The sequence below is a fragment of the Coturnix japonica genome, chromosome 4, assembly GCF_001577835.2.
Source record: "Coturnix japonica isolate 7356 chromosome 4, Coturnix japonica 2.1, whole genome shotgun sequence".
Taxonomy (NCBI): Eukaryota; Metazoa; Chordata; class Aves; order Galliformes; family Phasianidae; genus Coturnix; species Coturnix japonica.
In genome coordinates this window covers 76,837,924-76,853,455 of record NC_029519.1, presented here as the reverse complement: position 1 = coordinate 76,853,455, position 15,532 = coordinate 76,837,924, and the positions used below count along the sequence as shown (strand labels likewise).

General features: G+C 42.4%; 1 protein-coding gene across 6 annotated transcripts in view; it reads right to left on the bottom strand.

The window, feature by feature from the left end:
• Positions 1 to 10,387: 10,387 nt before the first annotated feature.
• Positions 10,388 to 15,532, bottom strand: part of CTBP1 (C-terminal binding protein 1) — a 195,851-nt gene continuing 190,706 nt past the window's right edge. For 4 of the 6 annotated variants that reach the window (XM_015862566.1, XM_032444521.1, XM_015862570.2 and 1 more), the window contains exons 8-9: positions 15,288 to 15,405; positions 10,388 to 11,870 (exon numbers count right to left, since the gene is read on the bottom strand). In XM_015862566.1, the coding sequence (XP_015718052.1) occupies positions 11,684 to 11,870; positions 15,288 to 15,405 (305 nt within the window). In that variant the 3' untranslated portion in view covers positions 10,388 to 11,683. The remainder of the gene's footprint in view (positions 11,871 to 15,287; positions 15,406 to 15,532) is intronic. The other 2 variants (XM_015862567.2, XM_015862569.2) reach the window with 1 other exon arrangement.

The following is a 15,532-nucleotide window of genomic DNA, read 5'->3' as shown; positions in this document are numbered from 1 at the left end:
ATTTATTAAAAAAGCCCTTACCCTCCTCTCCAGGAAAAGGAGAAAAAAAAAAAATCCCGATCTAAAGAAAGAGATTGGTTTACATAAAATCCTATTAGTTTAGCTGATTGCTTCCAAAACATTTCTGAGAAAGCCTTCCATTACCATACAAATGGTGCTGGGCCTTTTTTTGCAGGCTAACTGCTAGATAGCATAATGATTTGGGCAAATATTCATTGAGACAGCTGCTTCTGTGAGAGTGGATGTGAGGCTGCCGCACGCCTTTAAGAAAAGCACAAGAAATTGCTGATCTCCTTGAAGCCAACAGCTCCAACAGCAGCAGCCCCCTCCTTGCCGCATTATGCCAGCACCCAAAACATGTGGGGAGAACATATGAGGAGCCTGTGGGTCTATGCTAAAGGAGGAGGAGGATATGGGAGATGGAAAGGAAGATTTAAGAGCGGAGGTGGCGTGGTGGTGGACAGCCCAGCTACATCAAAAGAAGTGGGAGTGAAGAGCTCATTTTCATGGCTTGGTTCTGTACAAAGGGAGCTCAGAGCTGAGGGCCCTGCATGCTCTGTAGATGCTCTGCCAAACCAAGGCCTTTGATTCACGGATTAAGTGCAGTTCTCTGCAGTCATGTGGGTGCTGCCTGCCCCCTTCCTGCAAGCACAGCAGATTTCTCAAACACCCCCCTGAGGTGCTTTGGCACATCACTCAGTCATGTGAATATGAAAAGGATCCAGACTGAAGGCAGCATCTTAATATTGGAGGGACTGATTTCAGTCCTGAAGGTCCCTAAATCTAGAAAAAGAGTCTGCAGCTCGTGTTCTCTCTCTTTTTCTTTTAAAATTAGCAATAAACAGCCATCACCTTCAAGAGAACAAATATCTCATTAATCTCAGTCACCCAGTTCCAATTGGATTCAGAAACAAACTCTGCAACCAGTGTAATGCAGAAAGACACAACCAGCCTCAGTGGCCTTAAAAAGAAAGGGGGTGAGATAGGATATTAAGAATGCAGTATGAAAGAGAAGTGAAATCAGAACACTCAACATGTATTCCAGAGTACATTTCATAGAATGATAGAATCATTAAGGTTGGAAAAGTCCTCTAAGATCATCCAGTCCAATCCCAACCCATCCCCTCCACTCCCCCTAACCACGGCCCTCAGCATTGCATCTCCACTCATCCACCTCCCTGGACAGTGACTCCACCACCTGCCTGGGCAGCCTGTTCCAATGCATTACCACTTCTTTTTCCACATTTTTTTTCCCCTAATATTCAATCTGAATAACGTAATTTCCTGTTCTAATAAGCCAAAATGGGAAAAAAAAAAACATAGAAGAACAACTCTACTAATGAGACATAGCAGCCATTGCTGAAAATAAGACATCAAACCCCTGGCACTGCTCTTCAAGAGAATATCTCAGTGGGATGTGAAAGTCCAGCAGGTGCCATTCTGCTTTTTTGATAGAGGTGATGCAAGGAGATGACACAAGGAGGCACCAAGGGACCATCCATCATTAGTGACTCCAGCACATCACTGTCAACACCATCAACACCAGCAGCAACTTCCACACACATTCACGGCCACACCTGCCACGTTACAGGCTCACAAGTTAGTAGCTGCTCTTCTACCACCTCATGTGGGTGGGTTGTCACAGGGTTGAGAACCACCCAGTGTAACCAACTCACCCTTCAAGCAAGGCTCAGATCTGGTCCTGCAGATCAAGAGACAGCAATAAATGTGTGTGTCTGCTCTCATCCAGGCTTTCCCCGCAGTGTTAAATGCGTGACCAATGGAAGGCAGAAGAGAAAAAAAATCTCCTCCCTCCCCACACTTCAACTCCCTGCCCACCATTTTCCAGCTGCAGCCAGACACTGACACCTGGGAAGAAGCAGAGAGGAGCCAGTGGGAAAGACAAAGAATAACTCTTAGCACATATTGGGCCAGTTGTGTGCATGGGTGGGAGGGAAAGCCCTTGCTGGCTAGAGCCCCCTTCCCATCTGCTCCACGGAGAGGACTGGCTGAGGCAGCAGAGCGTGAGATTTGATTACAATTATGGTCTTAACACAGAGTTGAAATTGTTTTGAGCACGCAGAGCTTCTGGGAGCAGGCAGGGATCCAAAACAACCTTTGGGCTGCAAATTCCCTGACCAAGAAACGGCACAAACTGACAGGCGCAAAATCCTTTGACGGCCACTTTCCATTGAAGAGGGTCATCCCCACCACTCTGCAACCACTCCAGACCTCTCCCATGTGCTCTCCAGGTTGGGCAGAGGCACTGTTCACAAGGGGGAATAAACTACATTTGTGGTGGAGGGGTGGTGAACCAGCTTGACACGGTTAAACCAAATACAATGGCAGAAGGGCTGGACTTCTCTCTGCAGCCACTTCCAAGTTGATGCCAAACAGGCACAACCCTGGACTGCAGGAACACAGTGAGGACAACAGGTCTGTAGAGGCAGCCCCATCCCCAGAGACACTCAAGGTCAGGCTGGATGGGGCTCTTAGCACCTGATGGTACTGTAGGTGTCCCTGTTCATTGCAGGGCAGTTGAACTGGATGGGTTGGAAGGGATGTATCTCTTCCAACTCAAACAATTCTATGGATCTGTTTGGATGTCTGAGCAGCAGTGTTGTTGCAGAGTGACACAAAGCTCCTGGAGTAGAAACAAGTTTTCTTACAAAGATAAAAACAGCTCAATTTAATGCATATCTCCTGCAAACTCTTGCAGGGCTCTTTGTGATGAACAACACCTGCAGCTGAGGGTGCAAGAAGCCAAATGCAGGGGGTACACTGACTGCTCTGGCCATTCCTTTTTCCCCTTAAACTCCAGAGGTTGGGTGTATTTACAGCTCCCCTGCTTCTCATTAAATAAGGCCAGCAAGCTGGAGGCTGTGCAGAACTTTGGGTAGCTGGCAGAGAAATAACAGGTTTGCTGGCTGGGACATACCATGTTGTACATACAAACACATTCTCAGCCATGAGCGGATGGGTTTTGTCTCCTAGGATGGTGCTGGTGGGATAGCAGAGCTCAGTGAGCACCGGTGGGGTTTACACAACAATTGGCCAGTGTGCACACAGCTTAAGGGGTTTGTTTGGCTGTTGGCATCTGTGAAGCAGGATTTGATCACTCCCCTGAGCATTTCTAATACCCAGATACTGCAAAGGAAAGTAAACCACTTATGCAATTCCAGGTGGGCAAAGCACTGTGTAGGGTAAGAGCTCACATTAAGTCAATCCAGGAGAATTAGCTGTTTCTTCTGGCTGCTCCTTCCTGCCTAATTCCAAATCCTCCAGGAGTTATTTCGCCATAACATCTGTACAATGAGCTATGAAATTCCTCCTGTTCTGACTTGGCCATGGGTACCCCGCAAAAGAAATCCACTTAAACACCCTTCAGATTTGGAAAGGACGTGGGTAACCTGCAAGCAGATCACACTGGTTCTGCGCTGAGTTCTAAATGAAAGTCCCTCTCAGTGTCTTTATGCAATATTTCCCCCTTCCAGCATCCTCCTTTTGAGACACAGTTTCTCCTGACGTTTGGAAGAGCAAATGGCAATGAGACACGTGAAGCCTCTGTGACTGTGCCAACTGTGATCCAGCCTCCCTGCTGGGAAAGGTTCTAGGGAAGGAAATCTGGGGACAATGGAAGCAGGTGCTGCCAATATTCAGCTCTAATATTTCTGTCAAGTGCAATGTGTTTTCGTTCGCCTCACCACTGCGTGAGACCTGCGAGCTCTGCCCATGGTGCCCTTCTCTGAGCTGCTCCAATCTGCTTTGCCCCCATTTCATTGCATATCCCTATTACTCTGCGTGGTCAGAGGAAGCCCTGTCCTTGGCTGTGGAAGCTGAACATTTAAAGATAACTTACACATTTCAGGACTTTATAAGTCTGTTTATGCAAGGATCCGGCCAGATTTCCTCATTTTTTTTGGCATAAGAAAATATCTTTCGCTTGGTTCAATACAACCATTTGTATTCATCTTTACTGATTTCACTATTGTTTTCCCTTGCTCAGCAAGATGCTTAATTGTGTGTTTGATCTTTACTACTTAACCAGACCTATTTATCATCACAATGCATCACTACATTATAAAGCTTTCAGGCACATTTATCAGTGTAACAAAGCTTGCACTCCATGAGAGTCCTCCAGGGAAATAAAGCAACAACAACAAATAATTTAATGCAATTCGCTTAACAGTACAAATATTTGTAATTATAAAACTCCTTAAGTGTGCTTCATCCATAACTGGCACATTGTTGTTAAATTTGCTCTCATCATGTGGCAGCGCCTCCCATTTAAGCAGCTTTTGGTCTTCTGACACTGAAGAAAGCAAGGCCCAAACGCCCTGGTTTGTTATTGCTTTCCTTTCTCTAACCCGAAGGCAGAGCTCACGTTTGCTGACGTGCCATTGAAAACTCAGTCACACCTAATAAAATGGGAGCATTTAAAAGACACTGCTGCGTGATTAATAACTGCCATAAATACATTACAGCGTGAATGCAGTGTTACTGATTGCTGCCAGCCATGTGTGAACTAAGTCTAAAACAATCAATTAACCATTAATTGTAATGTCTGTTAATCATTGATTAACCTGTTATAAATAACAAATACATTCCCCTTGCTGTAAATTGGGACCACCAGGTTATATTGCATTGCTCTACGTGTCTCCCATGTCTATCCAGGAAGAATACCTGTAGTCAGTTTGTTGTGATTTTGGTACCACTTTTATATATTTAATGTTTTTAGACAATGTGTTGTTACTTCATGGGTAGGTTCTATTTTTGCTTTTGCCTCATAGCAAGGTACTGCAAAACCAAAGGGCATCCCAGGAAGTCAGTTTTACAGCTGAAAACTGTCCTGGCACGAGGAAGGCCTGGGGATATCTATCTTATATTATCATGCACTGAGTAATGCTACAGTTGCCTATTGTCAGGGTAGGGACCAGAAGCACTTTTCAGACCACCAGCTGCCTCCTACCTACCATTACCATGACGTCTCTTGCTTCCAGACCATGGGAGACTCACAACTCACCTTCCCCAGATCCATCATACAGCTGAGAATTCCTCAAGGCCACAAGAGCTAAAAACGGAACGATAAAGGCAGACATCAGAACACCAGCACCAAGATTATGAAGTGATGTAACCAAACGCTATCAAAATCCAGACTTCAGGTATTTTATGAAAGCTCAGGGCAGCATGAGCACAAATGCTGTGATCCTGAAACAACAAGCACAGCCTCAAGTAGCATTGATAGGGAATAGGACAGGGAGGGCAGGACAGGCTTGGATGCATGAGAGCTGTCTGAGCAGAGCCAGCCAAGTGCACTGCTGTCATCATAGAGAGAAAGAACTGGAAACTTCCCTGTGAGGGCCCCTCAAGGCTATTGAGAAATAATAATAAAAATAAAGGCAAAAGCTCAGGAAGGAAAACTGTAACTTGAGACATCTCCAGCAGGAAAAAAGCACCCAAAAAACCACTGACTATCAGAGTAACAAACAGCGTAATGCATGCATTGGCTTTGACATGCACCAAGTGTGCCTCTGCTGCCCTTCTGCTTTCTAACCTGCCTCCGTTGGAAAACATTTGTAGCAGGAACTACTTCCAAATATTTATTTACATATTCATAAAGACAAAAAAGCATTTGTAGAGCCTCTACACTGAACAGGTGTGAGGTCTTTGAGCCCTCTAATTCTAAAAGATTAACTGCAGCCTGGGCTGCAATTACCAGAGGAGCTGACACCCCTCTATTCCCTGCCTCATTGGGGTGCCTGATTCTCAATGCTTTTCCAGCTCTGAGATATAACAGCAAATGCTGCTGCTGAAGGGCTGCCGGCAGGATTTGACCCCACACAACATATATAATGAGGGTCACAGAATCAGAATGGTTTGGGTTTGAGGGGAATTTAAAGCCCACCCAGTTCCAATCCCCTGCTGTGGGCTGGGTGCCCTTCACCAGCTCAGGCTGCCCAGGGCTCATCCAACCTGGTGTGCAGCAATGAAAGAGGTCCCTATTGAATAATGCTCTTTCAACAGGCTTAGGATTCTATTTTCTCTGGAAAACAGGATCTAGCTCCTAGTTACATGATGCAAAACAGTGCCTCTATACTTAGAATTTGCAAAGGCTGAAAACAAGCTTTGACTCATAGAAGAGATTTTTTCATCTCTTACCTGCATGTCTCACAACACAAAAGCTGTATCCTGTGATTGCAATAGCTGGTCTGTGGGAGGAAGAGAAAAAAACACAGTTGTTCAGAACAGGAATTCTTGGAAATCTGCAATTTCAACAAGCCATTTCAAAGGACAGGCCTCTCAACTTTGTGCTTGGAATGGAAAGTCATGGCCTTGCAGCTAATGATGGATTACTGTCCTTTAAAGATAAATGCATCGTTGTAACTCCAGAACATCATGAACTTATTTCACATGTAGCAGACCTATAAAACACAAGAAATTAAACACCAAGTTGACCAAATCCTGTACGAAAAAGAACTGGGAAATCCCTTGAAGTCCACACGAATAGAGATTGTAATACAAAAACTACTAATAATAGCAAAGATGTTACCAGAAAATACTAGGTGTAATATATTATTTTCTCTCTTGTACTTTAAGAGCACTGAAATACAGCAAGAATTGACCTTTAAATCAGGGCTCAACCAAAATTCTACTGATAGCAACAATGATTTCCTGTGATGCTTTTAGAGGTGCTGAAGTGCCAACCCTGCTCCTTGCTCCCTTCTGGAGAAGGGAAAATGCTGTAAAGTTGGCAGCTGTGCTGGAGGCACCTGGCTTGGGAACTCAACCAATGGCAGTGGGTGGGACTTCCTGAATAGAAAGGGAGGGATTTGGAAACACGCAGCTCAGAAGATCAAATTTGGGATGTTAATTTGCTGTCTTTACTCCTAGGGTTTGTCCACAAACAGCTCCATCCCATTTTCCCAACCTATATAAGGTGTCCAATTTCACTGAACACACAACGAAATAATCTCATTATCATAAATGACTACTTCTGCTTTTAACACATTAAAAAGGCTCTGGGGACAATCTAATGATCTTATTCCTTTGGATTATTTTAAGCCTTTGCAGTTAAGTATATATTCATTTAAATGCATTCTTAAAAACGCTTTCTTACTTTATTCCTTGAGCAGAGTCAGCGCTCCCACCTGGCAGAGCTTATCAGATTCAGGCAGCACATGAAAGAGGGCAATACAGATGTAGTCAGAGACTGCAGATGTCTTCAGTGGGTTGTCGTGCTGAGAGAATGAGGTTCATCACCTCAAAAATGTCTCTCGTCACCCCAAGGACACATTTCAGCCTGTTATGGTGGCCTTGGCATACAGCAACACAACTCCCCATCCTAAAACAAACAATGCTGCTATGAGAAAAAGCTCTGTTAAAATCCTCAGCAGAAACGTGAAGGCAAGAAATAAAACTAAAGTGCTGAGATTGGACCTGAACAGCCATAAATGAACAGGAAATGGAAACTCCAGATGAGGAAATGCATAAAGTAATACCCGCAGCCATCCCAATCTCAAAAGTAGATAGAAAGAATACTGGGTTTGGAGAGGTATTGTATATGGCAGTCAATGCAGGAGAGAGATAAAAAAGGTCTGATTTGAGCTGGAACTTACAGAAGAGAAAAAGTTTAACAGACCAAAGGCCATCTTTCTCTAGAACAGGGAAGAATTCCACAAATACATTCTGTGTTCCCAGAACGTAAACAGGCCACATTCTGTAAGAGGCAGATACACAGAGCACATCTGAGAGATGATAAGAAAGACTTCAGGCTTTAAACCCTTGGGCAATGCACAACTTGGAGCTTCCACCACTATTGAGGCGCTCAGCTCTACTGCGGCCAATGCAGTTTGCAGACTGGGAGGGCAATGAAAGTTCTTCAAGCACTTTGTGACTTCACAGGGATAAATTCCCCAAGGAAAGCTGAAAGCCAACAGAGGCGAGAAGAGCCAGCAGCCTCAGAGACAGAAAATCCTGCCACTCCATCCACAGAAAATAACCACATTGAACTAAGAACTACGCCATTCTAAATGACAAAAATAGAGGGCCACAAAGGAAACGATGTACAACATTGTGTATCTGGGAATGACAGAAACTGGAAAAGTAAACAGATGAATAATACAGCTTGGTCTTCCTGGAAGATGTCTCACTGACCTCAGTATAAAGGAGGATTGGCTACAATAGAACATGCTCCCTAACACAGGTCAGCCCACACGACCTCGTGTTCAACATGAAACAATAACTGGAATTCAGAGGCAGGGAAAGCCAAATTAAATAAAGCGGCTTAAAAAATTGCAGCGAGGGTTATTTTGTATTTCAGCAAACTATCAAAGGAAACAGCAAAAAGAAACCTCAAATCACTTGACATTTTAATTAAAGAGAGAAGAAATCGTTCCAAAAGGTTTAATTCACTACTTAAACTGGGCTTAATGAAGAAGACGTTTAATGGCTTAACAGAGTTGTCAGACAAATGATCCAGGATTATTCTCTGCCTTTAAATCCAATGACTCCATTTTCCCTGGTTTTTCCCAGTTTTTTTTCCCTGGTGTTTGATTTTTGGTTGTTGGCTTTTTCCTCTCCAACTCACAAAAGGCAGAAACATTGAAGTAAATAAAGACTGGCAGTGCTGCCCTCTACACCAAGCAGGACAAGGGACCTTATCCAAGCATCCATTAACAGGAGAAAACTCTTTGGTCCAAGGTAAGAAGTGAGTGGGTCATTTTCCCTACCGAGCCTCTGCTTTAATCTACAAAAAGCCAAGTTACCCCCAACTGCTTCTAACCCGATTAGCCCCCACCCCATCAGCCATTTGGACTCTGCTACAACTTCAGCCAGAGCTCATCCCTTTGTAAGTGCACAGGCAAAACTGCGTACCAATGCTACAGGTCCTCTATAGCATCACTGATCTGCTCTACTGCTACCAAAAATAATTCACCTGATGCATCTGTGATCCCTCATGGCTTTTTTTCCCCCATGGCTGCCCCACAGCAGCAATGAATCAGCCCCACCATGGGAAATAGCTTCTAACTCCTGACGAGTCTTTGTTCCGAGTGCATTTGTACAGCTGGCGTCTTCCCACTACTGACAGCACCCAGCTCTTGTGCAGTCCCCAGAGCCTCAATGTGCCTCTTGGCCATGATCCTCAATGCAGGCAATGCCAAAAATCAGAGTGCCTTCAATCACCTCCCTCGTCACCCTTCATTTCACCTTCCAAATCCACCTCAGGCCATCTCCCCCTGCTATTGCCTATTCACTTCCCACTGACTACTGCACAAATTCTCTCCAGCACATACATTGCCAGATGGAGGAAATCACGTTTCTACCATCTAGCAAAATCAGCTGTAAAATATCTGAGGTTGGGATGAGAGAACAGCCTCTGTTTATTACAGAAACGCTTTTCCAATTAATCATTTACTCCATTATTTTTATTCTTTACCTTCAAATCCTCTATTTGCTCTAAAGCTTCTCAGATGATAACCCAGAAGTCAGCACACATCGGTCTTGTCACTGCCTGGATGACTTTTCCCTTCTGCTCCAATAAAAGCAGGAAACTGGATTACCCTCCAGCAATAAGACTGACAAATATATCTCGAGTACTAGCACAGAACTATTGGATATGCATCACCACGGCAGCAGAGCCCTATTTACACCCATCACTGCGGTATTTCAGCCTCAAATACTAAGAAACGCTCTGCCTGAGCAAGCATGGATGCTGACCCCAGCGCTGCACAGAACACTTCAGAGCTACACGCAGTAAATAGCGATGCCTTACCATTCATTTTTTCATTTATTGATTCACTGGAAACAAAGCTTACTTATATAAGCTGCGTCTCAACTGATCCTGGAGGAAGAAAACAACCCTCTCCATTTTCCTCCAGAAATCTGCTTCCTTTGCTAACGAATTAAACAGTCAGCAATCCTTGGCAGCCAGATGTTAAGCCTTAGTTATACATATATTCAAAGAAGCTTCTTCGGTCCTGCAAAGAGTCATCCTAAAGACGTGAATTACCAACAAAATGCGACAATGCACTTCAACTGCAGGAGACTGCATCCCATAACAACAGCTCAGCAAGAGCCAGATGGGCAGCTACTAGTTCAGATCAATGAACTGACAGATAAGAGACATCATACGAGGTCTGTTTCCAGGTTCACATCTCTCTGTTCAGTACTTGCCTCGTGCAGCAGCTCCATTTGCACTTTACACCACACAGCGATAAAGGCCATCTCAAAGAGGTGTGCAATAAGGCCAAGGCAGCTTCCACCTGAAAACCTGCCTGAAAAACACCGCCTGTGAAACCAGCTCCTTCCACACAGCAAACACCACCATCACGTCCTGCTGCTGTGGCTTCCAGCATCACAAAATAAAGAAAACAATGCACACTTCTCATGTTGGACTTCGGCAAAAGACGTTTATTATTATTATTATTATTACCGTGGTGCTGTTGTACCTGCTCTGCTCTGCCCACAGCGGTGGCATAAACGCTGTTACCATATTGTAGCTGATGATGCCGATGTACAAATCAAAATCCATCTTAATTTCAAACTCCATTAGAAACACAGGAAAGAAGATCAACATTTACGAAATGTAAAGGGAAAAATGGCATGGAAAGAAATTTTTTCTCTTTTATTTTTCAAGCTTCCAAGACGGTATTACAAACAACAGAGAGCAAAGTAAAGCTAGAAATGAAATACTTGACAGCATCTGTTTAAAAATTACAGCTAAGAAACCTAATAAAAGTTGAATAAACTGTTACTAGAAATAAAAATTTTTTACACATATGGTATTTGTCTGGGGTTTTTATTTCTTTAAAATAATTCATACAAATGGTTACAGTCACAAACATGATTTTAACCAAAAAATATTGCTAGCCTACCACATTACCAGGAAGGAATCAATGTAGGCAATGAAATGCTGCTACTTTTCAGTAGTCTAGTGCCTTTTCCGCATACCACCAATAATATATACTTTAACTGGTGACAAAAAGCACAATGCTCATTTATACAAAACCTTTTTTTTTTTTTCCTCAAAATCTCTTTGCAAGGTTGTCTTCATTTTGAAATAAGGGAATTCATGCCAAAATCAGAAGGAACGGTTTTTCTTTCGTTTACTAAATTATTCTAAAAAATAAGACAAGCAGGTAGAAAAAACAATGCACTGTGTGGCGTAGAAAGAAAAATGGGAAAAATTCATTGTCCTGAGAAGTTTGCCAACTGCCTCATTTTGGGGCATGTTTTTAAAATATAAAAGAAAGGATTTTTAATCTCAAAATTGGTTTGCTGAATGCCTCCCTTACGTTTTTTTTCCTTGTTGACAGCTAAGCAAACAAACCCTTTTTAATGTTCTAAAAACTGTACACAGACAAGTACATTCATGATATAATTAACTACTAACTTCTCTTGCTTAACAAAGAACCCATAGGACACAGAAACAGTGAATCAGTTCACTGGACAGGGACAAACTACAATTTATACGGAGGAAAAAATGTTTCCAAATCTTCTTTTTGTCTCCCACCTTTTCCTTTTATACTGTATATTGGACCAGTTTCTAAACCAATAATCGTCTCCTCCTTTAAGTTCATGGTTTTGCCTTAATCAAAATCCAGGGTTTTGTGTTTGTTTTGTTGTTTTCTTTTCCATACGCTGAAGTTGAAATCTCTGATGTTGGGAATGCTGTTTTCGTAGGCTACAATTGGTCGCTTGGGTGGTCTCTATCAGCTTCTGGTTTGACAGTTTGGCCGGGAGAAGGAGCATGGGGCGGGTGGGCTACAGCAGGGAGGCCGTGTGATAAAGACATAGGGTTGGGGACAATTCCTTCTACTGCTGTAGGTATGCCAGTGGGAGCCACACTTACAACACCTGGGGGATACCTGCTGAGAAAAGAAAATGAGAACATATGTTACAACCAAGTGGTGGCTGAAAGCAAAGCCCACCTTGCCTCCTCAAAAAGGTACGGAGGTGTTTATTTTATTTTCAGACCGGAGAGAAACACAGTGGGTTAAGCTGAAGATAAGATACCATATGTGGATCCTGTCAAAAGATGCTGTGTTACCCAAAGGAGAAGACTTGCTAGGGGGGTTTTTTCTTTACGATTTAAGATTTAATAGCAAGCATCGTTCACAAAGTAAACTGCAGTAAGAGGCAACTCAGGCTAGACCTGCACATACATACGTACCCGTCCCCTATGACTTTCCATCAGTGTGACCTTTGGAGACACTTTACTGTTGTAGCTTGAATAATATAATCATTAAGGTTGGGAAAGACCTCTAAGATCATCTAGTCCAATCATCCACCTACCACCAATACTGTCCGCTAAACCTCATCCCTCAGTACTACATCTACCCTTTCCTGAAGCATGCCCGGGGATGGAGACTCCACCACCTCCCTGGGCAGCCTGATCCAATGCCACACCACTTCTGAGAAGAAATTCTTCCTAATATCCAACCTGAACCTCCTCTGGTGCAACTTGAGGCCATTCTCTCTTACCCTACTGCTCTTACCTGGGACAACCCCCATCTCACCACAACCTCCCTTCAGGGAGTTACTCAGAGCTCCTCTGAGCCTCCTCTTCTCCAGACTAAGTAATCCCAGACTTAGGTGAAAATCTATTTCTTAGAACTTATCTTGTAATCAGAGCTTTCAAACAGTCCCCTAAAAGAGCTATCACATTCACATTGGCATTCTTAAGAAGTCAAATTCATGCCTCTTAAGCCAGTTATTTGTTTTAGCTCCAAACTTGCCACACTATTTGTCTGAAATTCATAGAATCAGTACTACTTATAACAGAGGCCAAGTGCTAAAGCACTAAAGGCTAAAGGCTGACTGCCTTCCTTTTAACCCAACAGTGAAACATTGTGGGAACAGCTTTTTACAGTACTTTGCCAGATGAGCTCAGCATGGCTACCTGATACAGCACAGTGATGATGGGTCATCCTAAGAAAGAATGCAACAGACAGAACACTGGTTGTTACCTGGGATGGATAACAAGGGTGTGAAAGACTACACCACCTGGAGGCCAGAGAAATTTGTTCCCACTTGTCCATATACTCCCAAGGTTTTCCTATGCTTGTTACTTCTCCGGAGAGTTTCCTTAGAATTAATTTAAGAGCTTAATCCTCTATCAAAATTCCAGTAAATGATATATCCAGAATTAAATAGCCTTCCTAGTTTTAGTTTACTGAAAGAGCTATTTGCATTTTTTAACATATAAATTATTATCCCAGGTCTTATCTTCTAATGCAATTACATGACCATGCTACAGTTATTAGCACATCTGAAACGTTACACTGCCTGTGACAGACTCCAGAACTCCGCCATGTGATGACAATCTTGGATTGCAGAGAGAAGATGGAACTGATCATTCAGTGCAGTTTTTTCATAAAGCTGGGAATTAAACACCGCCAAATGCTGCTACTAAAACCAATCTCTTCACAAAGCTTGAGCTTCAAGTTCCACATATTTTACACTGCTCAAAACAACAACTGCTTTCATTCACATTCAAGGACTACTCTATCAGCCTTCCAAATAGAAGCCTCTAGGTATTTGCTGTACAGCTCATCTTGTTCTAAATTGTCAAAGTGAGAACTACTTGCATTTAAAAGCAATTGTAAAGTAACAGTTTACTTATTATTTTCCTTATTGAAAACAACTACAACAACAACAAAAAAAGACTGAAACAATGCCTAAAAAAAGCATTTAGTTTCGTGCTTATCCTGTTTACATTAAATACATAAGGTCCTTATCTTCTACATCATTATCTCCACAAACGCTTGTAAGTTAAAATCCATTGCTAACTGCGCAGCCTGCTACTGCTGGTCTTGGGATTCCTCAGGAGAGAACAAACAACTGCATTTTATTTGGATTCACAACCTGCTGCTTAACTGCCATGACATGGCTGGAGTTACTACCCCCAGTTCACCTGCCTTTAAGCCCCAGCTGCATTCAGATGTGCCCCAAGTACTCCAAATTTCAAGCAATGAAATCAAATGCTGCATGCTTGAACACATTTCATACAAAACCAAATGGAAATAAACCCAGCTTTCTTCAGATATTTAGAGCTGTGGGTACTTTATCCAAAATTAAACACCTTGATGTGATCTGACATATGTGCGTGTTGATTAAACCAAAGCTATTCTTTCCCTCTGAAGTGCTTACAGCTACTGATAAGGTGATTATAGCAGAGGATGATGATTTTCTCTCTGTTATCTCTCCATCACTTCCTGAAGAAACTACCAGAACTCTGTGGACTTAAAAGCTATACCACACTTCTCAGTGTTGCATAGCTGGGTTCTCAGACAGGATAATACAAAAAGAATTCTTAAACCCCTTAAAAGTAAGAGAAAGTCCTGAAGACAGACAACAAGAAGAAAGATGTTTAAAGACCGAGAGTAGAAAGATTAGGAGAAAGAGTTTTAAAAAAGTAATGGCAGTACTGAACTGTCCCATCCCTCAAGGCACTGCCTTTGGGCAGCTGTTTGTAGCTTTCTCAGCCACTTCTATCCTACTTATGAGAAAATACCATACTGGAAGATAATGACAAAAATAAAATTGCAGACTTCTTTATAAATAAAGATTGCATGAAGCTTACTACTAGGAAAAAATTGCTGCTGCTGGGACAGCTACTAGGGATAATAGGGATAAATGGACAGAGAAAGACCATCAAGCAACCAAAGTAACTGAGGAATAGTCAGTGTGGAAAAACATGGCCCTTCTATTAATTATTAAAAACTGCTTTTCACAGTTGATTGAGATTGCATTGATCAAATCTCTCAAATGCTCGGAAGGCATAACTTAAAACACGAAATTTACAAAACTCTGCTTTAAGCGTGTTTTCATAAACACTACAGGCTATTCCACTGTATTCACTATTGAATTATTTATACTCTTGTGTCTGGAGGCCACAAAAGCACATAACAATACTTCATTATCAAAAGTCTTTCTGTTACCAACTGCCGTATCACCCTCAGCAAATGGACACCAACTTCCACTGCCCTTATTAGAGATGACCAGAATTGTTTCTGTGGAACATACAAAAGATTGTCTATTGTTCAGATATTATTAACCACACACGAAAAAAAAAAAAGGTAAGAAAAGAAAACAAGCACCGTGTGTCTGATTTTAGCAGCTAACAAAACAATACTGTTCTCTTGAATGCAACAACTACAAAAACAACACAGCTGAAGCCTAGATCAAAAACACTTCATTTATTAATAAGAAGGTCCCTTCGTTTATCCTGTAATACTTACCACTGTATTAAGCAAGTATTTCTTTCACAGCTGCATCATGCTTACCTGTATGCAGCACCATTAAGCTCTGGATGAACAACTCCGGGATCCATGCTGGCCCAATGTGTAGCTGCAGTCAAATGATCTTTGTTAACACAGTTTTTCAGACTGTCTGGAATACGACCTGGGATGAAAGAAAGGAAGAAAAACATTTAAAAATATACGGTATGTGCTCTCAATTTACTTATGTTAAAAACAGCTATAAACTTCTGTGTATTTGAAATACATAATATCATACTATTAGCTCAATT